The sequence below is a fragment of the Brienomyrus brachyistius genome, chromosome 11 (assembly GCF_023856365.1).
Source record: "Brienomyrus brachyistius isolate T26 chromosome 11, BBRACH_0.4, whole genome shotgun sequence".
NCBI lineage: Eukaryota > Metazoa > Chordata > Actinopteri > Osteoglossiformes > Mormyridae > Brienomyrus > Brienomyrus brachyistius.
The window spans coordinates 8,360,760-8,384,881 of record NC_064543.1 but is presented as its reverse complement, the minus strand read 5'-3'; the positions used below and the strand labels follow the sequence as shown (position 1 = coordinate 8,384,881).

The 24,122-nt window shown below is 42.3% G+C and overlaps 1 protein-coding gene across 3 annotated transcripts in view; it reads right to left on the bottom strand.

Annotated features, from left to right (window-relative positions):
* Positions 1–24,122, bottom strand: part of LOC125751991 (protein unc-13 homolog C-like) — an 82,203-nt gene that overhangs the window by 49,374 nt on the left and 8,707 nt on the right. For 2 of the 3 annotated variants that reach the window (XM_049031484.1, XM_049031483.1), the window contains 11 exons: positions 22,163–22,185; positions 21,591–21,655; positions 19,631–19,709; positions 17,236–17,307; positions 12,995–13,111; positions 12,578–12,797; positions 11,115–11,342; positions 10,249–10,390; positions 4,664–4,833; positions 3,730–3,845; positions 2,674–2,837 (listed from right to left, as the gene is read on the bottom strand). In XM_049031484.1, the coding sequence (XP_048887441.1) occupies positions 2,674–2,837; positions 3,730–3,845; positions 4,664–4,833; positions 10,249–10,390; positions 11,115–11,342; positions 12,578–12,797; positions 12,995–13,111; positions 17,236–17,307; positions 19,631–19,709; positions 21,591–21,655; positions 22,163–22,185 (1,396 nt within the window). The remainder of the gene's footprint in view (positions 1–2,673; positions 2,838–3,729; positions 3,846–4,663; positions 4,834–10,248; positions 10,391–11,114; positions 11,343–12,577; positions 12,798–12,994; positions 13,112–17,235; positions 17,308–19,630; positions 19,710–21,590; positions 21,656–22,162; positions 22,186–24,122) is intronic. The other variant, XM_049031485.1, reaches the window with a different exon arrangement.

Sequence of the window (24,122 nt, the reverse complement as noted above, 5' to 3'; positions counted from 1 at the left end):
CACCTGGACACAGTGAAGACCTGTATCATCCACACCTACTCAACAGGTACCTTTCTGGTATTGTTCTGAAGCTCAGCTATCTATCCTGTAACTCTAGTAAAGCAAGAGTTAATTAAGAAGGTGAAACTGTAGATGAAGAACCTATTCCAGACCAATTCAGTGCCATTTTGGATTTTGCTCTAACAATTCATTTACATTATGCCTCCGGCGGTATCTAAAACATACAGAAAAAAACTGCTAATGAAATACATGCCACTCAAGAATCAGTCTGGCTGAATTTTATACTGATCTGCTTGACAGACTGACCGTTAAGGGTGAAACAAGGTTTCCAGTTCATAAAGAAGAACAATGTACACATTGTATTAGACAATACCGCCTGCAAAATGACTTGTAACGCAGAGGTTTTATACACTTTTCTGTAGGAACGTGGTCCTTCAGGCTATTACAAACAGCACTTTCTGCTTCTGAGTGTTGACACTCTCCACAACCATGCTGATCCTGTTTGAACCTTCGGCCCAGCCTAAAGCAGCAGTTTTACCAAAAACACCCTATTTAGATGTTGACAGTCTCTTCGTTAAGTGTGATTCCACATGAAAATTCACCCTGTAGATCAAAGTTGTGTTTGAGTCCACATTAGCCGAGTCCTAGTCAAGAACATATCTTTAACCAAACGAATCTGAATCAAGACTGAGTCCAACAGGGCAATCAGTCCGAGATGTGATTGAGTCTTATGCCGGAGCTGGGTAGCCGAGCCCGAGTCGAAATCCAGAAAAACAAAAGTTCAGTTCTAGACCATGAATCTGAATTCAAAAACTATAAACTGAACCTTATATTTTATATTTCAATAATTTATTTAAAATGCCCACCAACTAAGACAACACAAAGGTAACAAAAATACACCTCTACTGCATCCTATACTAATTTTTAACTTCATTGTAACATGACTGTATCCTGCCGAATACATTTAAAATTAGTCCTGGAACCAAATAATATGCAATAAACAGGTAAGACCTTTAAGCATGACTACTCTATGGTGCCTCAACCCTTACTGACCCTGTGATCTGATCCAAAACTTCACTTCACTGTCTTGCATGGACACTCTGCATGGTTTATGTATGATAAACAGATAATTGTTGACCTGGCAGGCATGATGTGGATGTGAGTTAGCTATATAGGTGGGTGCACAAAGTTGAAAAACACTCTAACACCCTAATATTCGGGGGCTATAGCTGGATACAGGCTATAGACATAAGCTATGGAGTCAAGAATTCACCCAAGTGCTTGACAAGCGCAAGTCCGTTGATGTGGACATCAAGCTGTCAATTCAGTGCTATTGGAGCTGCTACTTCAAAATAGGAAAAACTTTTAATATGATGCCAAAAAATTTCATTCTGGAATCATCTTTTTGACCTTCTGCATGAAAACCACGTATTACGAAAATGGCTACTTCTGCTAGAATCATAATCAGAGGAGATGCTACACAGGTAGGAGGCTACACCACTTCTGGGGCTTGAATATTCTTCAGTGCACATTATCCTTAAGTTTTATTCCAAAAAAATAAAATAAAAATCAACGTACATGTGCATTTTGCATCCAAAGTTTTCTCACTCACAACAGGGCTACTTTGTGAGTGACCCGGCAGGCAGGTCAAAAGAGGACATTTATATTTTTATATCAACTAATTAACACCATCCTAAAGATGCAAGGACCCCTACATCCTGTTAACTAAAACACATTACCGAATCACATGCTGAAATATTCACCATAAAAACATTTCATTCCAGTCAACTGAATTTTCATAAAACAATATCCTTATAGCTTGAGTTTAACTATATAGTTTTGGCAGGAAAGCTGAAGTACAAACTCTATAGTGATTATCCTCATAGACCTGTGTCTGTCCATGAATACATTTTTTAGCTCTGAATGATACTCTGGAAATAGGCTTTAAGATATTTCCCACATAACTAAGTTGGTTTCCGAAGTTTATCTAGGGCCCAAGAAGGACCTGGATCTTTCTCTGGGTTCGAAAATGAGGCAAGGGATGTAGTGATACTGCAGTTTATAGTGGGATCTTCGAGCTTTGGAAAGAGAGGCAAAAAAGGATCAACAGCTGGGCAAAGAAAGCAGCCAGTCTGAGCGGCAAAGCTTTGAATATGGAGGGACCGGGTCCTGTTCACAATATGCTGCATATCCGGCAGTGGCACGGGTTGGTCACTAACTGGGAATTAGTTGGTCATTAACTGTCTCTTAGAGGAAGCATGTTGAATCACAGCCTCAAGAACGTATGCCCTCCTCATTGCCCGTACAACCCACGATTAGCTGGCCATGTGCTGACATTCGGGGGCATGAGTGAGAGCCCAGTGGAACAAACAAATCTACTAGCAGAAACGTGCAGAAGTAGGTAAAGAAGCAGCTATGGGCTTACTGAACCTCAAAACAGCATTAAAAACACATTTAAGATGCTTCTAAGAGATTTTCATCTGGGTCCCACTACTGTAGCCTTCTGTGAACATGGACAATGTTCAAAATGCCTCCTCAAACCAGCAATAACTATAGATGCACAGAACTTTTGAATCGTCAAGGAAAGCAATTTACTATGACATTTGTCTGTGACTAAAAAAATCACAAGTGGACCACAAGAGAAGTTATTTATTTTAAAACACCCCTACTTACGTCATGGCCTGATATATGGATTCCACCCCAAATCGCATAGCAAACTCATCAACGATCTCTTGAGCAGTATCGTCAAAGTAGACTTTCCAGGCCTCTTCCCCTTTGACCTCAGGAATCTTCACCACCCCATTGTTCTTCACCTCAGTCAGGCAATGGAAGAGGTTCTGCAAAGGGGAGGTATCAGCACCGTAAACCAGCTGTGGATGCCTGGCTGTCCTTTAAAGTTACTGGCCATCCTGACTGTATCCTAGGTGTCATGCGTGAGATTCTGTGGTCCTCAGCTGGAGTGAAAGTTAATTCCCAGTGATAGGTGCCATTGGAGGTCTTTCAACGGTCCGTGACTTTTGTCACTTCTCCACTGCCACCAAGAACCAAGCTGCACCCAAGCCATCCCCCGTAAAACTGTCAGTTTTCCATGGCAAATTATCCGAGTCCTACCCAAGCTGTACCTGCACTGACATGGCCCTGCTTACTAGCAGGAATGAAAGCATGACCAAATTGGTTGCATCATCACCATCTGATTGGTTGAAATGCACGGCGATACGGGTGTTCGGCACATGGATCATTTAAAGAAAACATTCTATATATTACATTATATATATATTATTCATTATTATATTATTATTCATATTATATATTCCTGATGATTCCCAACCTCCTATTTAAAAAAAAAAAACTTCAAAACAGCTGAGCGGAATGGATTCATAATGCAAATTTATGCAAGCAAATGCTAATTATGCTAGCGTTGATGCTAACAGAGCACGGCAATTCTCAGAGATGTGCTAGAAAATTAGGAAATTAGCACACAGTAAATTATGATGCACACCGTGTGAACAGTAAATAAGTGTCTCTTAAGTTTTATGTCACTGTTGCTCTCCGAACCCGGCAGTGCCTTTACCGAGCTGACCCATCTGCAGCAGACAACTGAAACAAGCTGGAACCTCTGGTCTGTCTTCGAGGTGTGACTTGGGTACAGCTTGGGTACGGCTCAGTTCCTGTATGCCAATGGAAAAGCACCATCGGTGTAGTGGGAAGGCTAAAGACAGGTACAGGTACCTCATGTAAGCATGTATACTGCCCATGGGGGGGCGCTGCCTTCTCCTCCCCCTTCATCTCCACGCTGATCTTCAGCCTGATGGCTCCAGACACAGCAGATTTATCAGTCCTCTTCTCTGTGAGGCGATAAAAGGAGACATAGCAGTGTCCTTACTTTCAGGGTGCAGTTCCTAAAGTATGTGTTGGGATGAAATGCTCACAAGGGCCCCAGCAGAGCTGCATAAGACCCCCAGTCCCTCTCTCCAACAAGACATCTTACTCTAACATGTCAGGAAAATGGGAGCTAGCTTTTCTGAGAGAGTGAGAGCCTGGCTCTTTTCTGATATCTTGTTTATTTCCAGAGGCAGCATTTGGCATCAGTACTCAAATAAATGCTTTGCAAAATACGCCTTTGCGAGAGCACTGGCACCAGAGTGCAGTAACCAGTGTCAGTAAAAGCATAAAACAGTTAGCATTTAGAGGTTAGCGCAGCATAACATGCAGCACTTAATATAGCCTAACAATTACCATTTTACACATCTATCATATTGACTATATAATATTTCATTTCAGTGTCTGCTGTAGCCCCACTGCTCTTTCATGAGCCCATTACACTTATTCACTCAGGAGGCAAATTGTCATCAGGTGAACAGATGAGTAAACGATCATTTCTAATACATACTACACAAAAATCTAAAATTGTACCTATTCATTTAGAAGAGAAATGTGATACGGAATGGAAACGTATATTTTTGTTACAATTTTACAAATTTGTAAAGTACATTGTGCAAAAACATTGCATTTTCAAGGCATTAAGACTTTTTTTTTTTTTTTTACTTTAAACATTTATTTTTTATATGCTATGATCCACTGATTGTGTATGGTTCATCCTTCTGATTGGGAAGTTCCTCTGAAAATGGCCACCTTAACGGCGTTGGGAAAGACCTGCACACACCAAGGTTATACCACACATCCATCTCGCCACTTAGCGTCCTGACTTCAATGATCGTCTGCCCAAGGAAGTCATCCGACTCCTTCTTGAAGTGCTGCTTCACGCGTGACGCGATGTCGTCATCTTCGTCCCACACTCTGACTTTTATCCTGTCCGTGGCATTGTGGCACTCACTGTGGCACAAAGTCAAAATAGTGCGCTTCAGCTCAGAAACATCTTTCAAAGGTCAGTGCTTTAGGTATCATGCACAATATAGACAAAAGTATTGGGACACCTGTGGTAATTACAAGTATTGGACACGTAAGCCACACCCACTGCTGACATACAGGTGTATAATTAAGCACACAGCCATACAGTCCCCATCATTACACAATGGCAGCAAAATGGGTGGTCATACAGATGAGGTTAGTCAACCTAACAGTCACTGGACATCATTGGACACCTTTCCATATTTCTACCTTGCTAGAGCTGTCCTGGTCAACTGCAAGTGAAGTTTTGAGAATTGAAAACAGCTGGAAGCAAATTCAACTGAGAAGTGGCTGACCTGATCACCCAACATTAATACCCAACCCGAACGGCAGCAAATCCCACCAGCAATGTTCCAATATCTAATGGAAAACCTTCTCACAAGATCAGAGGCTGTTGTATCAATTAAGGGTTAGCCAACTTCACATTAATATACTTTCAGAGTGAGATGTTGGACAAGCTGGGGTCCCAATACTGTTGTCCATATAATGTAAATACAGTTTTCTACAATGACAGAGTACACTTCACCTTTACAAATTAGAAGACAGCTTAGCACACAAACCAAAAAGTTTACTCAGTACATATTCGCAAAATTTCAACATATTCTAATGAATGCTGGCCAAATAGTCAATCCATCCAACCAATTGATTCTGCTGGACTGATCGAAGGAAATAAGGGGGGCTTCCCCTGTCACTTTCCTGGAGAATGGATTCCTCTGGCTTTTCAGTAATATTTGTGCCAGAAAGACTAGCAAACGTTATCTGTGCTCCTTTTAGCTGCAACTTCAGCCACCACTCTGCAGATGGTTTCTTCATTCAAGTAGTTAAGAATCCTAAAAGACTTAACGAGAGGCACAAAGGGAGCCGCTGGGGGGCACTCTGAGCAGCTGAGTGAAATCTGTGGCCCCCACATACTTATGAAAGCCGCACTGAAGGGGGACCAGAGCCAGGCAAAGTGCCCATTTAATTTCTCAGGGCATGCTGATTATGTGCCATTACTCCACAGCTATAAAACAAACTTATTTCTTATGATAACCATGCTTAAATCCATCTGCCAACCTCATATCCAGCACAGGGTTACAGGGAAAGATCAAAGTGCAGTTGTATGTGTGCAGGATAGACAGACATGGACACACGCATACATACAGGTGTACCAATCTAAATAGGCACCTTCCATTCATTTCTATTGGAAAAACCCTAATCCCACGCACGACACCCTTAATCCCTACCTAGCTTTAAATACAACACTTATAGCATCTTTACTTTTTTGATTGCATTCACAGATTTTTTTAAATAAAATTGAGGTTATCCAAATGGGGACCTGAAAAATATCCCCAAAAATAAGGATTTTTCAGGTTTTACCACAATTTGGGTACATTTTGGTCCCCAGATATGATCTATTGAAACCCCCCCCCACACACCCTAATACTGGAGCTGCCTAATGAGTCACTCTAAATAAAACCAATTCTGTCTTTTTCATAATACTAAAGGGAGAAATAATAAATTACTAGATAATTAACTGCTAGTCATTCCTCCCCCAGAGCTCCCTGTCAGATGTGATTGACATCAAAGCAGTGGCAACTACTGGAAGGAGGTCTGGAGGATATCCTTTAGGTTTTTCTGGCAGAAAAGGAAGACGGTAGGGTGGGATGCCTGTCTAACTGGAGATGGGGGCACTTGGTGGTGGAATAAGCGAAGGGGGGTCAGTGCTGTTGGCAGCCGCCGCATCCCCAGGTATCTGGAGGGGAGTGAATGCTTTATGTGAGCATATGGCTCACCCATAGGCCCATTCCTGGGATGGCAATTCGATTCCCATCCTAGTTTTCACTGTTATATTTGTGCTGCATTCCTACTATAATGACTCGAGCCTGAGGTGGATCAGTCTTTCTAATCAACCCTTCATACGCGTTGCTGGCATCCTGTCCAAGTTCTGCCCTGTGCTCTCCATAGAGACTGCAGCTGTGATGTGATTTTTGAGGGTGGTTTTCCTTCCTTTGAAAACAAAGCGACAGATCTGTCCTCAGAGTGGCTGACGTAGTTTCCAACTAATAAAATAATACTAAACTGTTGGGGAAAATTTTACTTCTTTACATTTCTATGCACTGTCATGGAGTACAATTACTAGGATGTACCAGGCACTTGTGATTTATTGTTTACATAAAGCTATTATGTCTGAATGAGGCAGTCAGGCTGAAGGTTAGTGCAGTGTGAAGAGAAATCATCCTCTTTACACAAAAGGCCAAAATTGTCCACGTTCATCTTTCAGTGAGACCCCTGGCTTATCAAAAGACCCAAACTGGAGGGCTTTTCAGCCACATGCCACATGACTAATAGAGAGGGCTTCATGGCAGGACTTTGACAGACTCCCCTTCATGGGGATGCCATTTAATGTCCGGCTGTATTTTTCCTATTTTGCAGTGCTGCAGTTGCATACGTTAAAAACTGCTTGGCCGCGGTACTTGAAAGGATGCGTAAATTATAGCTTAGGGGAAAGGTAAATCCAGCCTTATTTTTGTCAGGGGGCAAACCAAGCAAAATAACTGACAAAAGGATAAAGGTGAGCCCCCCCCGCACAAGTCATTCAGGAGTCTTGCACATAGTTTGCAGTTTCCTGAGTTCTGGCGTCATCCCAGAGTTAATGTCTTATATACAGTTGGACCGTTATTTAATAAGGACTTTGGACAGAGACACTGTATGATTGTCAGCAAGGCAATAAATTCCAACTAAAGTAGTTTTCTGCATAGCTCAACCTGTACTTTTCAATTCGCTGTGTCTGCCAGTTCAATCCCTAGGAAGAAGCGCAGCCTGACAGGGAAGCATTTATTAAAGCGTATTTCCACCCCCCACCCCCCCTTCCCCACAGAATGCCTCTTAATTGCCTCTCATCTCTGAGGAGGCCTGTGCAGACCTGACCAGGCCGAGACACCAATCCATCAGGTGAGACTGAGTTCCTGTGGAGCCGCTGGCTACAGGACTTGATAGGTCCATCCCCCTGCCCTTCATATCGCATCTGTGCCAAACTCCACCAGCAAAAGAAACATTCGGTGCTTACATTCATGGCAGAACACACATGATGCACTTTTATTCATTATCCTGATTCTGTGTTATGTGGAGAGAATAAGAAAGTGGAAAATAATAACAATAACACAAACATTTGTCTCTAAATGCCTGACAATGACATTCTCCCTTTCTGAGGAATAATAACAACACAGGCACCTGCTGTCTTTCACACAAACTCTACTTTGAGTTAGTGTGTGTTATTGGGTCAATTGGATCAGTTCTCATTGGGTCAGTATTGGTATTTATATGAGTAATTGTCATTAATTTTTTTGCTTGTGTATATCCCTAAGCATGAAGAATTGCATGCATTTAAAATGAATAAGATGATTCCAAGAAGCCTTAGAGTCTGTGCCTCATGTTACAGAGATTTTCCTAAGGGGCATCTGCATGAAAATTTAACTAACATAAGGGTTTTGATCTTAAATTGTGTCATATGCTTTCTACATGTGCACCAGAGACGGTACATTTTTGTCATCTAACAGGTCCTGTGCAGTCTTGTATTCCCTGTTAAATTAAGGGTTTGTTCTTCAAAATGGTCTGAAAAACTCAGAAAGACATCCAGTAATGAGTCTGAACTTCGTTATGCAAGGCTAGGGACTCGGTGAAGTGAGAGAAAGACATATCCAGTCAAACAGGATCTCAGGCACGCCGTATCTCTAGGCTAAGCTGACTACAGCGAGGCAGTGAGGGAAGTCTTCATTTCCTATTTGTTATTTTTTAAATAGGCTACATTACGAAACACAGCACTGCTCTTCTCCAAGTCGGGATCTCCCCAAGAACCAAAATAAACTGCAGATAAAAATGATAAAAGTGATAGCAATCTGTATCAGGGTTCGCACAAATCAACTAGGCAACATAGCACAGCCCGGAGCTTTAGCTCAAACTGTTCACCAGTATGTGCAAAAAAAACAACAGGAAGTAGCAGCCCTGGCGTGCTAAAAAACACTGGTCACTTGTCTTGTGTGCGTGACAAAGACCGCAGTAATGGTCTGACATGTTGCTTAAGCCGTATGATAAATACAATCGAATGTACACCTCGTCTTATTGTGTTTACAGTTTTTTTGAGTAGTTTGCACTTCGATTCAGTGAATACAGTTTATACAGCTGGCCATTTACTGCAGCAGTTTAGTACAACTGCAGGATGCCAAGTAACACTTGAATTAGCAACTTCCAGACGCAAACCCATGCCCTCACTCCTAAGACCCATTAAAAAAAAGAACCCAGGCTGGCTGTTGCTAAGCAGCAGGGAACGGTATCATTACAGCAGGGTGTATGAAGGCCATGCTTGAGAGGGGATGTCTGGTGCAATGAACATCCAGTTGATTACTGTGCTTGAGTTGGTCAGAGCGGAAAACTGCAATGAAGCAAAGTAACACCAGGTCCTCCAAACAGTGCTCAAGTTTGCACACTGAGTCAGTCAGCACTGCTCGCACTTCCACAAAATCCAGGTCCTTTGTGGCTGAACAATCAAATCCAAATTGTGCAAAAGAGTCACATTACATAATGAGAGTGGTTTCCTATGCTGCGTCTTAAAAATGGACAAATTATTTGCATTTGTTAAGTATCAGGAAGTACTGAAGTATACCTAACTGTCATTAGCTTTTCTCATGAATTCTCTCATTACATATTCTCCCACTCAGGTGTCCTGAAAAAGTTTTCTGAAATTTTTACTTCCTATTATCTATTATCTGGCTTATTCTTCACTTTAGTTTGACCAACATTCCCTAGGATTATAAAAGGAAGATTAAAAAAATAACGTTCATATCTTTAGACTGTTAGAATGTCGTTCCTCCTTTTATTCATTATATTATAGAAACTGTCAAAGTACAGAAACTCTCAATGAACTTTACCTGTTTAACATAACGCATTTCTGAACAATGCAGACTGCCATGCCGTATTGTGACAGGAGAACAACATTAAAAGAACTGGCAAGTTCCTAAAGGGTTAAAGACAGACAGTAGACATCCTGTTCATAAATTGAGAAATTGCTCTTTGTGCTGGATTATACGACATTAGAATTTAACAAACGGCTAGTAAGTCATAACTGGAAAAATTCTGAGTGGTACTTAAAGAGGGATTTGAAGAGAATTAAAAATAATTTCCTGAAACGTTATGTTCTGTAAAAATTCTTTAACCTACTTTACATATTGATCCAAACTGTCATTGTTTCAAAGATATTTCTCTCTTTTGGCACATAAAATTTTACAGTTACGACAGTGTTTCAATCAACATCAGTTACTAGAAATGCTTCTTCATTGCAATAGCGAGAGTGGATGCACTCACAAGAAGAACTTCTCATCCCAGATGGGGTTAAGGTTTCCGAAGATGGTCTTGGTCCTTCTCTTGGTCTTGCCCACTTGCACGGTCACATAGGGGTCACTTGAACCTGTCTTGTCTTTGGCCTGCAGACCCTGAGCGCACAGAACTGGGCAGAAACACAGGAGCTGACAAGAGGTCCAGGACCTTAAACAAAAGGCAGTAACACAAAGGCATCCACTGCATTAAAGTCTCCAGTTCAAAAAGGTCTAATTAACTATGGGTCTGTATTACGCTAAATGAATCTATTTCATAATTATATGCTGTAACCTGTGTACATGTGATTTGCATACAAAAGTGCAGTCCATAAAAGAATAACTGACCTTATATATGAATGACTAATATGCTGAACTATTTATTGAAATTCTATGCTATTACTACTGGTTACAAAAGAGTGTTGCTGACTGTGATGGCTGAATGGCTTAATAAGAGCTCCGAAGTTGAGTAACTAGAGCATGGCACACAAAGTCAGGCTGTTTAAAGTGTTACGTACTTGCACTGCATGAGTTGTTGCAAGTTTACAAAGTGAATTTGTCATTTAAGCTCAGAAGTCATAACCTGGAATACCACTGAAATAAAGTTATAAAGTTATGAATATTTGAGGAGAGTCACTGTACAAGGCTCCCAAGATGCTGGCTAGTGAAGGTGTCCCTGTCCGGACAGGTGCGAGGTAAATGAAGATTTAATCTCTCATGGTTTGTGTAGTGACAGCAGAGTGGTACATATGGGGGAGAGGATTCGTGAGAACGTCCAGGTTTGGTCTCCCAGATAAAGGGAGAAAAAAGGAAATTTAATGTTGATTTGCTGGAAGGTAGTATTTTTCATTACTTTACCTGTAATGGTGATTTTTGCGGACCACTTCGATGTGCCCTCCAAAACTGCCTGCTTTGCTGCCTTCAATTGAGTGGTGAAGTCCTCCTTGGAGATCTGGAACACCTCCCGGATGAGCTGGAACACCTCAGGCCGGTTCCTTTCCCTGATCTTCATCCTCTCCTTCATGGCCATGATGATGTTTTGGGTTTTGTCTTCTGCCCCATGCTTGGAGCTCTTCTCCACAGCTCCTGCACAGAGAAAAGTACGCTACGTCTTGGGGAAACTTCTCCTTAAAGATTAATATTTAGGAATATATATTGGGCTGTCTTTCTTTTGGTTCCATTTGCTCATTTGACTGCTCTTTGCTCACACCCATCTCCTGTCTCGTCCAATCAACACTTGTCACGCAATATATAACATTCCCCCCCTCCCATCTTCCTGAGCTCAGCACTAACTTGTCATTGTCTGTGGTTTAGTTTATATGTACCCCTCTGCCTGTTTCCTTCATTTTGCTGCTTCAACTCAGACCAGACCAGGGCTGGGACAAGGGAAGTTACCATCCACATACCACCCGCAGGAGGATAGGAGGGTAAGATGTGGACGTTCCCCCCGTTTTTATATTTTGGGTTAGACAGAATTGAAAGACATATTTTGGGTTGTTTGTAGATTAGATGTAATTTTGTAGCTTCTGTTAGGTTTTCTTGATTTCTTTTCTTTGGCATCACCTGTCATCCCTACCTGTGTCTGGAGTTTATTTCTCTTTTGTTCCCCTGTGTTTTCGTGTTCTGTGTAAATAGTACATAGGCACACTGGTCTCCCTTTTGTACATAAACCCAGTTGAACTATTCCCTGTTTCCCCTCGTTCCTTTTTTCTGCTGGTATGGTGTAGCCCCTGCTAAACTCCCCCCTAGACCAGAAGGGCAGGAGGTAACAGTGTGTGTGAGAGAACTTCCCCATAGGGATTAATAAAGTATCCCTAATTTATTCTATAATAAGCAGCAGTCAGGTTTTGGGTATATGGATAGTATCTACAGACTCAAACTCCTAAAGATCAGTGGATATTCATCCATCCACACATCCATCCATCCATGCAGGGTCTTGGTGAGCCTGAGGCCTATCCCAGGAACAACCTGAATGGGATGACGGTCCATCACACCATATGCTCACTTTGGACCATCCAGTGACATTTAGCACCTCACTAATTTTACTGTGTTATAAGTAGCATTACTGGTAGAGTAAGTCCTGCCCGTTTGGCCACTGAGAGGAAGCAGTAAATGATAAAAACACAATGTCTAATGATAAAAAGCATTGTTGGTTTCTGTGCAACGGGGTGTCCAGTCTGACTTCAGCTTATCTTAGTTGTTATCCTGCTGGAACTGATGCAGCCTTTGGGTTCTTTAACCGGCAGCTGCAAGAGGCGGTAAGTAATTCCCTGGCTGGACGGCAGCCCCCACATAGGCCAGACTAGAGGGGTGGGACTCACGCTGCAGGCAGTCGGCATTCAGTAGGTCCTGGCACTTCTCATGGCACTTGACCCCGCACTCGGAGCAGCGGACGCCCTGCCGTGCTATGCCCCAGAGCAGCCCCTCACACTCGTGGCAGTATGTGGGCGCTGTTGCCGTCCACACCTCGAAGTTGTGGGGTGTGGTGGAGGAGATCGGGTAAATTAAGGCCTGCAGGGTTTTCCTCAAAACATGCAGTTTCTGGAAGATAAGCACAGAGCAGGTTGGTTCTGTCCGGGGCACCAAGAAACTGCGAACACAGACATTATCAAGCTGACATTATGTCCAATTGCATAGCTGTTGTTTCTATTCACAGCAATTTACAAGCTGACTTTTTAACCCACCCACCCCTCCTGGGATGTGCTGCCTATAGACACAAAAGAAAACACCCCTACTACCTGTGACATCCCTCCGCCCTGCCTGCCCTTCTGCCTGTGACGTATTTCCTGCCTGCCCTGCTGCTGTACCACTTTTTGTCCTTCTGTCAGAGGCAGCACCTGTCTGCTATCACCTGCCTGTCCTCCGGCAGGGATAATGTAAAGCAATTTGAGACAATGAAATGTTGTTAAAATGCACTATACAGATAAAAATTGAACTGAATTGAATATTTATATAGCTGGATATATGACTAGAGAAATATTAATTAGCAAATTAATCAGTTACTACTGAGTACCACAGCAGACGAAGGCGGCGGAAACTGTTGGGTAACACTTTCCTAAGTACCATTTTCCGATATTTTCAATTTGCCTTACTCTTTTGGGAAGTTTTACTTCACAGCGTTTCATTTCATTAGGTTAAGTACAGTTTTTTGGTTAAACTTAAGGGGCTAATCAAAAATCACTCAAATTGAACGGCTGTCACCCAAAAAGGTTTGTAAGCTGCGCCCTGCATCTCAAAATGAGAGTATTGATTTCTGCGTAACAAATTAGCCTTTTTACTTGAGTGTTTGCTCAATAAAGCGACCGCTAAATACTGAGTTTCAGCATCTAGCTTTGTTAATGGAGCTTTTGCGTTCATCCACAAAGTCTCCTTTCTTGTCAGTTTGATATATGTAAACACATCAGGAACAACTGTTTGTAAAAATGGAATGTAATTGCTGGTGAAATAAAAAAAAATAAAATAAATAACAGCGAATGTCAAATAAAAAATATTTTTCATCAGAATATATTAATACCTTGGCAACAGAAATAAGACATACTAAGTAATAATAATAATTATTTCTACAGCCACCACTGTTCTGGTTAACACATACTTTCCCAAGAATTTTTACAATAGCCTGATCCATCTACAGCAAAATACTGAAAATTTAATTACCGCTACAATTTACCAAATTGTACGTGTCTGGGGGAGGCCAGGCCACCACATAAACGGCACCGGATACAAAAACACCCACGACTCTTGAGAGGCACGATCACAGCTTTGCTGGAGCCAAGGAGCCACAGCGGAACAGGCTGCATTGTGTGTTTGCGTATTTGCCTCGAAAATAGCTCCATGCTCCTGTCCGGGGGAGATTTCGCGAAACAGATGTCAATGTGTTATCTACAGAGCTCATGGCTGACGCCGTGCATGGGAGCTGAGGGAGCCGAGCCGAGCCGATCGGCACACACAGAGCCAGCGAAGCAGCGGCGATGGCACCAACGCGCCTTCGCGTCCATTAACACTCTCCCCCCAGGCGCGCTCATACTACTGGGCCTCCGACGTCAGTGGCGGGGGCCAAGATTGCCAGGGGCAAAACTAATTTGTGTGTGCTGGCCTATGGATAAACCGGGCTTACTGTATGACATTTTAGAATTGCGGTTAAATTTCTTATATTAACAAAAAATATGTGTTTGTGTATACTGTTACTCCAGAAAAACACATCACAACATCATAAGGCTGACATAAGCACAAAAAATGGCAGAGGGAACCAATACTGTGGAGGAATCTTGGATTTAAGATACAGAGCGCTTTGTTTAGTGCAGTGCTGAACACCTACGCAAGACACTGTACCATAAAAACGAACAACAAAGACTCAAAAATGACTGAACTGGCCAGTCAAATGATCATAAAAGCTTGAAATATATTTACTTCTTTGCTTTAAAAGGCTCTAGAACAGACTGAAATTTAAGCCGCCTCGAATTGGGATTCACTTAATTACAACCACAGAATAGAGTAAATAAAATAAGCCTGCCCCTTGTAAACACATTTGTAAACAACCAAATAAAATTGATTCTACCCCAATGCATATTACTCAAGCTTTTTTGCTCCTACATCTTCTACAAAATTGATGATTACAGTTTTTTTGGGTTATTGACTATTACTATGGAAATAAGTATACTTGCTGAGAGAGATGATAAGTAATAAATATGGCTTGGCAGCGTATTTGGGTTTCATACATACAATTAACTTAATTGGTATGTTCCATGCAGACCATATCTATAGCAGCAAGAACAGCACAAGAATATTAGCAGAGCTCCAGTTAAAAACTTAAATACATTTGCTATCCGCTACATACCCTGCAACACATATCATCTCCATTACACACTCTGGTGTGTCCATGTTTCTTTTTAGCACGGTGGGCTGTAGTTAGCACTGAAGGTGAAGCTGGAGAAGTCCACGGAAGGCCTGACCACATCGATTGTGGCGTAACTCTGGCAGACATGGCGCGGACACGTACGGCATCGACCTGCGGCCTCTGTCAAGCTTGACTGACTGCTGCGCGACAAAGAGCACCAGCACAGTGGCTGCTCTTGCATTGCCGGCTGGGGAATCGCGTTCATATCGGAGAGACACCCCTCTAACGCCCTCTCAGGATATCACCTGAGGTCAGATTTGCGCACAGGAAACGACCCAGAGAACAGCACAGGAGCAGAAACATCAGCGACAGGGCAAGAAGAACAAGAGCCTCCGGCTGCTAACAATAGAGTTCATACAGCATTATTTTAGCCGTAAGTAATTACTGAAGATGGAACAGAAGTATTTAACTAAATTTGATGTCAATACTACAACGCCAAGGTGCCTTGTCACCAGTATCACGCTTGCGGCAACAATAAGAGCAATTAACCCTCAATTCACATTTTCACGTACAGGAAATGTCTTTAAAAACCAAAACAAAGCACCAATAGAAAGGTACATCCGCCTATACTATGTGGACATTCCAGGAACAGACTCAGCTCACTTATTTTCTGTCACTGCATAATCTCTGGAGCAAGGGAATTCTGCTGAATGTGTATGGCTGGAGGCAGAGCGCTTCCATGTCCTTGTTAGCACACCTCCGATCACTGGCATGACTGATGCACCTTCTACCAGCGTTTACGTGAGCTGAAAGACACACTGGCATCTGGTGGTGTTCAAGTTACCCTTGCAACTGCTGCTGTGACTTTCAGACCACCAGAATACACTTACAATGGTGGTCTTGAGATATGCCCAAACATAAATAGCCTTTTGGGTAAAATACATACCGACAGGCTATGTGGATACACCCCCAGTGAGGCTCCAGAGATCTGCCAACACTGAGGCTCCAAAGACACTCCCACACAGGAACTCTGAGGACCGGCCCACACTGAGGATATGAGGACACGCCCACACTGAGGATCGGGAGGTGCGCTCATATTAGGGATTTAAGACAAACCAACAACGGAGCCCTAGGCACACGCCCACACAGATTCTGTGGGTACATCTAACACCGAGAATCTGGAGATTCACCCCAGAAAACTCAAAGTTCGATTTATACTATGCTTTGCTGAGCCAGCAGCTCAATAAGATTCACCCAAGAAATGAAACCCAAAAAAGTCCATCTTTAAAATAGAAAACACTGGAAGAATCCTAGAACAGTAATGAGGTATCCTAGAACATGTAATGCATACTTATCCCAAAATAAGGTACAGGTATGGCAGGAAAATGTAGCAAAATATATATTAAATCAAAACACAGAGGAACCATTTTCACAAATCCTCTCATGAACATGACTGCCTTTTGAGGAAACACTCCTTTGCTATATAAATGATTCCTAAGGACGCAATATAATTAAGCTGCATTACAGTTTTCTTCACATCAGCCTGGACACTGTTTTATTTATGAAGGCAGGAAAGCTTGCAAATCAATTCCAATCAATTAATGCAAGTACTTCTGGAGGTCAGCGGAATGGAAGACAAAGCCATTCATTGATTAAAGTGTGGCTCTAGATTCTTTTGGCTTGACTTCAATCAAAAGGAGTTTACATAATTAAAGGAGGAGTTTTGTCTGACAGAGAACGGAGCAGCTTTTTCCAGATATCCTCACACACAAAATGCTGACTTCAAGAAACTGGCCAAGAAGAAAACGCCATATTTAACTGCATTTGACTGATATATCGATATAAATTTTCCATAAACCCAGCCGTAGCTTTGCACCATCCACAATTCCCAGCGCACACGCTACGGCTGGCAGTCGGCCTCAGAGAGGTATTTGATAGCAACTGCAAGTGCCGTTAATTTCAGAGCTGGGCAAATTAAAAATTTAGATCAATGTGAACCGTCGCTAATCCTTTAATTGTCCCCGTTATTTGCGTTTATGCATGGCGTGTCACATTAGTCAAACTCCACTGCCTTCCGCTGGGTAAACACTTGCTGATTGGGCTGCGATGTATATCTTAATACTGCGTCATGTAGGAAAAACTTACTAGGTCTTCGTTGTTCAGGGTTGATCTGGCCACCAGAGCAAAGGATACACCAGCCTTTCGGGCAGCCAAAGTCTACAAAAGAATACACAATATTAATATGCTGATTGTAATGACAAGACAAGACAATCCTGCTAGCAACATGAACACAACCCCAATAACACTGTGGACTGAGTGATTCTGTAAGGATTCCTGCTGCTGGGAATAACAGTCTTTCCCGGAATTGTTCAGTTTATGGCTGACTTTGAAGTATTATTCAAACGTTTAATTACCTCACTAGGGGTATGACATTTTATTACCTCAAAATCAAAATGGAGGATTGCAATAGAGGTATTAAAATGCCCCCCTACATACAAACCTAATGCATTTCTCCAAAGGTGAAACCTCATAAGCTGGAGATGTAATTATCATTAACCTCAGTTTACCAGATAAAAAAAGATGAGATCACAAGATCACAGATGAGAGTCACTGAAGGCGACCAGCCTCGTTTGGGCATAACTTTGTGAAGAGTAATAAAAAATGCCAGTAATATACAAAGACTTTTCTTTCTAAAAGGATACCCATATATTGCAAGCACAGATTGTGTAACTAGTTGAATGCTGTCATTTTTACTCCTTTTGAATCTTAAGTATTTTGAAAAAAAATTCTTATGCATTTTTAAACACCCCATAACAAAAAAAAAACAGGCAGAGATGCTAAGAGACAGGGGGTCTGAACATAAGCACAAGAACAGATACAAGGTGTAGAATACAGAAGAGTAACTTACCAATGCCTGTGATTTCCAGAACCAGATTGAAGAGAGGACAAAAGTGAATGAGTTTAAATCTGGAAAAGACTCAACACAGATCCTAACCAGCAGTGAAGACCACTCAACACACTAGGTATGTTTGTATCTACTGCAAAGGTGTATTTTAGCCATGCAAGGTGTTTCTCCACCCATCGTGGAGAAGTCTGTGGAGATGCTCTTTCTGCCTTTAATTAAAACAGGCAAAACAACTGAGTGATTACTAGTGCATGCACTGCACTTCTAAACCCAACTCGTGCTTGGTGGCACCATCGATACCTCTGCTGTCTGCGCTGCAAAGGTAAAAAAAAACCCAAAAAACTAAAAAAAAACCACGCAGGCAAACAAAGCTCACATGCACTCATCTACAGTGACACTCGCGCTGCTGTGCTGACGCACAGATAAATTATAGTGTACATTTTGATCTCAGTCCAAGTAATAAAAGAGAGGCAGAGAGAGGGCGAGAGGGAGGTGTTACACAGTTATTAAGGCCAGGGGGAGGTCAGGTTCGCAGGACTGAAGGCATCGACAGTTGACGTTATGTCAGTCTTTACCATCAACCTTCATTTATAGCCAAGTTAGGGTGGAAGAAGGAGGTAAGTGCAAGAAACTGGAAATTGGGCATGGCTGAGGAGCGAAGGTGAACTGCATGAACTGTAAGCCTGTCGAACATGCATATCACCTGCTCTGGTCACTGCAGGCATCGCAATATCATTTCAAAGCGCAGACTGTTTATCAGCCACCTATCAATGGCTTTGTTTATGTTCCTACACCTCCTCACTCCCAGCGTGCCCCACGCCGTCACTGTGCTGAAGCAGTCATGCAGCTTGTTGTGGACGGCAGAGCGATTAGACGGCACCAAGTCCAACCTTAAGCTCAACGACTTCATTTAGGCTGTAAAAGGCTTTGCTACCCATCACTTTTACAGGATTTAAGAGCCTCAGCACAGTTAAATCAAAGTTCAATGAAGTCCTCAGATATATTTTTGGGATGAGTTGTCAGCATTTCAAACAACTAATTACAACAAGGTCCCACAGAATGAAGACATTAATCAGACAGAAATCTGACAACTCACAGAAAAATATTACCCATAACTATTATGGGTCCATGTAGGTGTGGTATGGCATCATAAATATTTATGCAGAACCTAAAAATAATAGGCAACCCATACTTACCAGATGAATGTTGTTTTTTTATATATACGAGAGACGACAAATACAGTCCTTCAGTATTATGTAAGCATTATCATAATTGCAAGTACTGAATTTATTTAATTCGATATGAACACTGAGGATCACAGATGATTAATCATAAATATCCTTATAATTGTCGGGGGTGGCACGCAAAACGCTAAACCGCAATGAAAAATCGAAGAACTTGAATTATATGAGTCATATGAGTTTCAGTCAAATTTTATCATCCTATCAACTGTACGGTTCACTGATAGCACTTCCAGAAAAAATGCATAACAATAATGTCAACTATTAATGGGACAAAGATCTTGTTAATTGTTCTTAAGTTAAAAATGTCACCACCAGAAAAGCGACACGTGCAACAAGTCAAATGAATAGAAATACCAATCAGAATAAACCTTGTCCAGGTTAGATAACTCACCAGGTCGCGAACAATGGGCACGGTTCTCTTGCGCCGTAAATCTGGCATGCTGTCAATACCATAAAGTATGCTGCCAGGCCTGGCCAGGGAGACAGATTTATGTTGCATTAATATCATAATAATGCTCCGCCGTGGAAGACATAGCAGAACTAAAAAGGGTCATTTCGTTTATGTGCTGGCAAACACCACAGACTCTCTGTCATCTTCTTTGCTCTCCCTGCCCCCCCTCTTGTGGGAGACCCCCTTTTTACCCCCAGGACTATGGGGCAAGAGCGGGGCACTATCAGGAAGGACAGAGCCACTTTAAATAGCACTCCCCAGGTGGGGGATGTCTGGAGGCCATGAGGCTTCCAGGTGCAACAGCCAGTCAAAGCGTGGTAGTCAGGAACTGTGGGGCCAGTGGCATTTTGGGCCTGACTGTGGTCACTCCTCCCTGCCATTCCCCCATCTGAGAGATGGGAGCTGGGGACTGCAGATGGGGGTGGGTGGGAGTGCTGGTGATTCTGAATAGCCTTATATCAATTCACTACTTTCACATTTCACAGTCTTAAATTACAAGTAGCTGCCATGCTCAGTCCATGCAGTTGTGCTGTATGCGATCGACAAATGCATCAGCCCGATCGCTGCTTAGATTACCATCTGTTTTCCCCCTCTCTCTGTTATCTTCTAGCTGCTGTTCTTAGTTTCTTCTGGAAAGCTTTTATCGCCCAGTACAGAGCCTGAGGCCATACCAGTGGCCTGCGGTATCTTCGCAGCGCTCATCAGCCAAAGGTGTTTAGACAACTCATCCATATCCTGCTCCTACACTGACACGTCCCGTTTCTGTGAAATTCCCTGCAGGGACTTCTGTCCCTCATCCGTCATCGATGAGCTTAGCTGGACGGCTTTTTGAAAGCTGTGAAGTCATGCAAAGATTGACATGCTCTTCCATGGTAAAGGAAGATTTAGAATTAATACAAAATGAAGAAGTGGTGACTGTCTGACTGCTAGCAGGCCTACAATTAACTCCACTGCAATAAAACATTCATGATTGTCCAGTTATCTTTCAGCAACTACCAGTATAACCTGTTGTGGACAAAACTAGGCAAGCAAACACATGTGAGATGCTAATTGCACAGGCCCAGTTGGTTCTCCTGCCTCCCACCATAGTTTTTCACGGAAGACATATTTTAGTTTGTCTGCCTACCCCTGTAGAGCTGTATAACATCAGTAGGGTTTAAAGCGATTTCTTTTAAGAATGATTTTCATGGTCCAATACTTCTTTGATTACCAAACCAAGGCATGATCTATGCAGGGGATTGTTCCAGGCTTGCATAGTGCCAGATGGCTGGGTTCCTCTCCTCGTCATTGCTCTGCGGCTATATCTACGGTCAGCCAGGTGCAAACTGCAGAATGGTGCTCTCCTCAGAGCGAGTTAAGCTGATGTATGGAGCCCACATGCCAAAAAGAATAAAGGGGCTGACAGCTCTCACAGCGGGGGAGCTATGTGTGCCTCCCCCCCTTCCCCCCCCACACATTGGCATGTGCCTGAACAGGGAGACCATTCCAGATAGGTGAAAATAGTGAAGGTAAATTTGAAGTTACACAATACACAACATATATTACAATGTAATAGGCAATAACGACACGACACACAACAGGACAGCAATAAGTGTGGCAAAGTACAGTAAGCAAATGCTACAACTTTAGAAGTATCTTTATAGGCTCGTATTCTCTGTCACACAATTTCATCTGAATACAACCGTATCTATCTGTGTGTGATAAAGCATACTCTCCTCACCATGGTCAATTTATGTCTGGGCATGTTAAAAAATAATTTTTATATTAACTGCAGCTTAAGCCTACTTCAGTAACTGCAGAAAAATAATGATACACTATTTAAAAACTGCCTCGTTTCCTGCTGTGGAGTTTCAGAACCAGCAAAACCATTAACCGGATTTTCAATACCGGTTTCACTCACCCGCCAGCTCCCTGAAGCCCCAGAAGTTTGGAGGGATCCAGGACATTCCCGCTCGCCAGCCGTGCCTTCACACAAGAGACAATGTATACGTCACTGGAGAGTGCGCTTGTGTTCCTGCAGATCACGTAACCGTGTCATCTCTTAGGTGAGGCTTCTACCCGAAGCGACCCGTGTCCAAATGTGGCAGTGTGCTTCACTGGAGCAGTTCAGTCTATGTACATCTGCACTGGGTGCCAGAGCAGAGCAGGTCTATGGTTTTCAGCCAGCAGCTTTCAAGGTACAACCTCGTGACAGAGATGGAGCCTGAGATCAAACTCTCAGCATTATCATGCTGGACGGTGCAGTGAAACTATCTGCTGCTACTTTCCGATGGTGCTTATGCAACAATCATCATCATTGCATGAGGTCCACCCTGTTTACAAATGCATCGACGGTAAGGAAAATGTAATACAGCGTTGAGCATGCAAGGTCAGATGACGTTAAACAGGCATAAACACAGACACGAAAGAATGTGGATGGGGACGACGATGACATGAGGCCAAAGAAAAGGCAAGGAGCAGCAGTTTGAAAACCTGTGTATCCAGTGCAGCGTTGTCTGAAAGAGAACCGTGGAGAAAGGGAACATTGTTAGAACCCAAAACCACCAGCGACACTAGAAACTGGCAGACTAGGCCTCAGAATCACACCTCATTCGAATAATAAAAGCACACAGGAATGGCGACACATCCTGGGTAATGGGGGAAACAATAAAGAGATACTGAAGCAAATCTTTGCAAGAGCATCACAAATCACCAGCTGGAGACACAACGTGCCTCTCGCTGGAAACCCCAAATATTCAAAGAGCGATTCAAAATTCACTGCAAGTACAAAGCAAAGAATATGTACCTAGCAATAATGCAGGCTAGGGGTGATTAAAACTAAATTATTAAAAGAAGTACCACAACCTGGACAAAGAGCTGACTGACCAAAAGAGACTCATAAAACATAGAGGCAACAATGAAAACGGTATCGGCTGTGTCTTTTCTCAAGAACAATTCAATCTGCCGCACTTAGAAACCCCAGAATCTGTATCGTAATTGAATTCCCTGCACCACCAATATTAAATGGCACTCCAAGTTTAAAATCTAAAACAAGGATATAGTCATAAAATAAATGCTTTATGAAACCTTAATCAATAAAAAAAAGGACAGTCTAAGACAAGTCAGTACCATCAACTGTCACCTTAGTTTCCATCAAGAAATCCCCATAGTCAACAGTCAATGGACAAGGATGGTCATGCAAGTTATCTATCAGGGAAAACTCTCATGTCACCTCTCCTGTTGTACTGTGCAGCCAGAAAATCAAGTCACTGAGAAGCTAGATGCTACATCAACTATACTGGGTCAGACGGACACCGACAGGATTCATGGTGTTCATGTGTTTCTTTTAATGACAGCAGTTAAAAAAATGCAGATATTTTTTGTCTGCTTTTCAGGTGGTTGACGCGACATATTTTCCGATGAGCGCTCTCTGTCCACTGGTGGGAGTATGCTCACCTCTGTGGGGGAACGCATCAGGGGAAACATTCTATTCCATTTAAATATACATTCCTCCAATATGCCAAATACTTAAAGGTCCTTCTTTTAAGAAATGTTTATTCCTCAATTTAGGGAATCATTGATCCAGTCACTGATCGTCTTGCAGAATTTGGGAAAACAGAATCTTAATTATTTACCTGACAAATCAAAATCCATAGAGGCCAACCCGAAGAAACGGTTGAAAGGAAGAGCTGTTGGAACTGTGTGATGAGTGTTTCATAATTAACCAATAAGGCTGATTAGCATCGTTGTATGCTGTTGTACCCTGACCAGAATCAGGTTTGTTTCCTGCCTAGAACAGATCAGGACTGACGCATAGCAAAGCAGGGGACATGTGAAGTGTTTGCCAATTAGTTTGCTATTATGTATTTGATTTAAATGTGTACTGTGGCAACATTTTCATTACCCGATGCCATTATCGCTGCTTCTCAAATTGCAAACATCTGATGGTACAAAATGACATTAATGTAATGTGCGGGAAAAAAAATGTCTTTTCTTCAGTGGCCATAAAAATATCAAATAGCTCCCAAAGGAATTGAATGGTTTGGGTTTTCCTGGTTAAAGGCAGCAGTGTGATGGCAAAAGGATCATAAAGATTTTGTCATCTTCCGTCTTGGGATTAATTAGAGAACACCATATAAGCTCATGGAAACTAGCTACTAAGAACTAGCATTAGCCAATATTCGGCTCAGCTCACACCAAATCCACCGGAGTCATACTGCGAGAAGGAAACCCTTGCTGGTCGCTTAATGATGGTGGAACTTCACCTCCGTCCACAAAATGAAGTGGAGTACAATTTTATTAGTCCCCAAAGACATTCACGCAATGTTTACCTCCAAATTATAGGGTTTAGTCTCTTTATTCAATAAGATGATCATTTAACATCTCTCCCCTTCAGCAACTGATATTTTATTCTGTAGTGGCTTCTGAAACTGAGATCCTCATATCTTCGTGT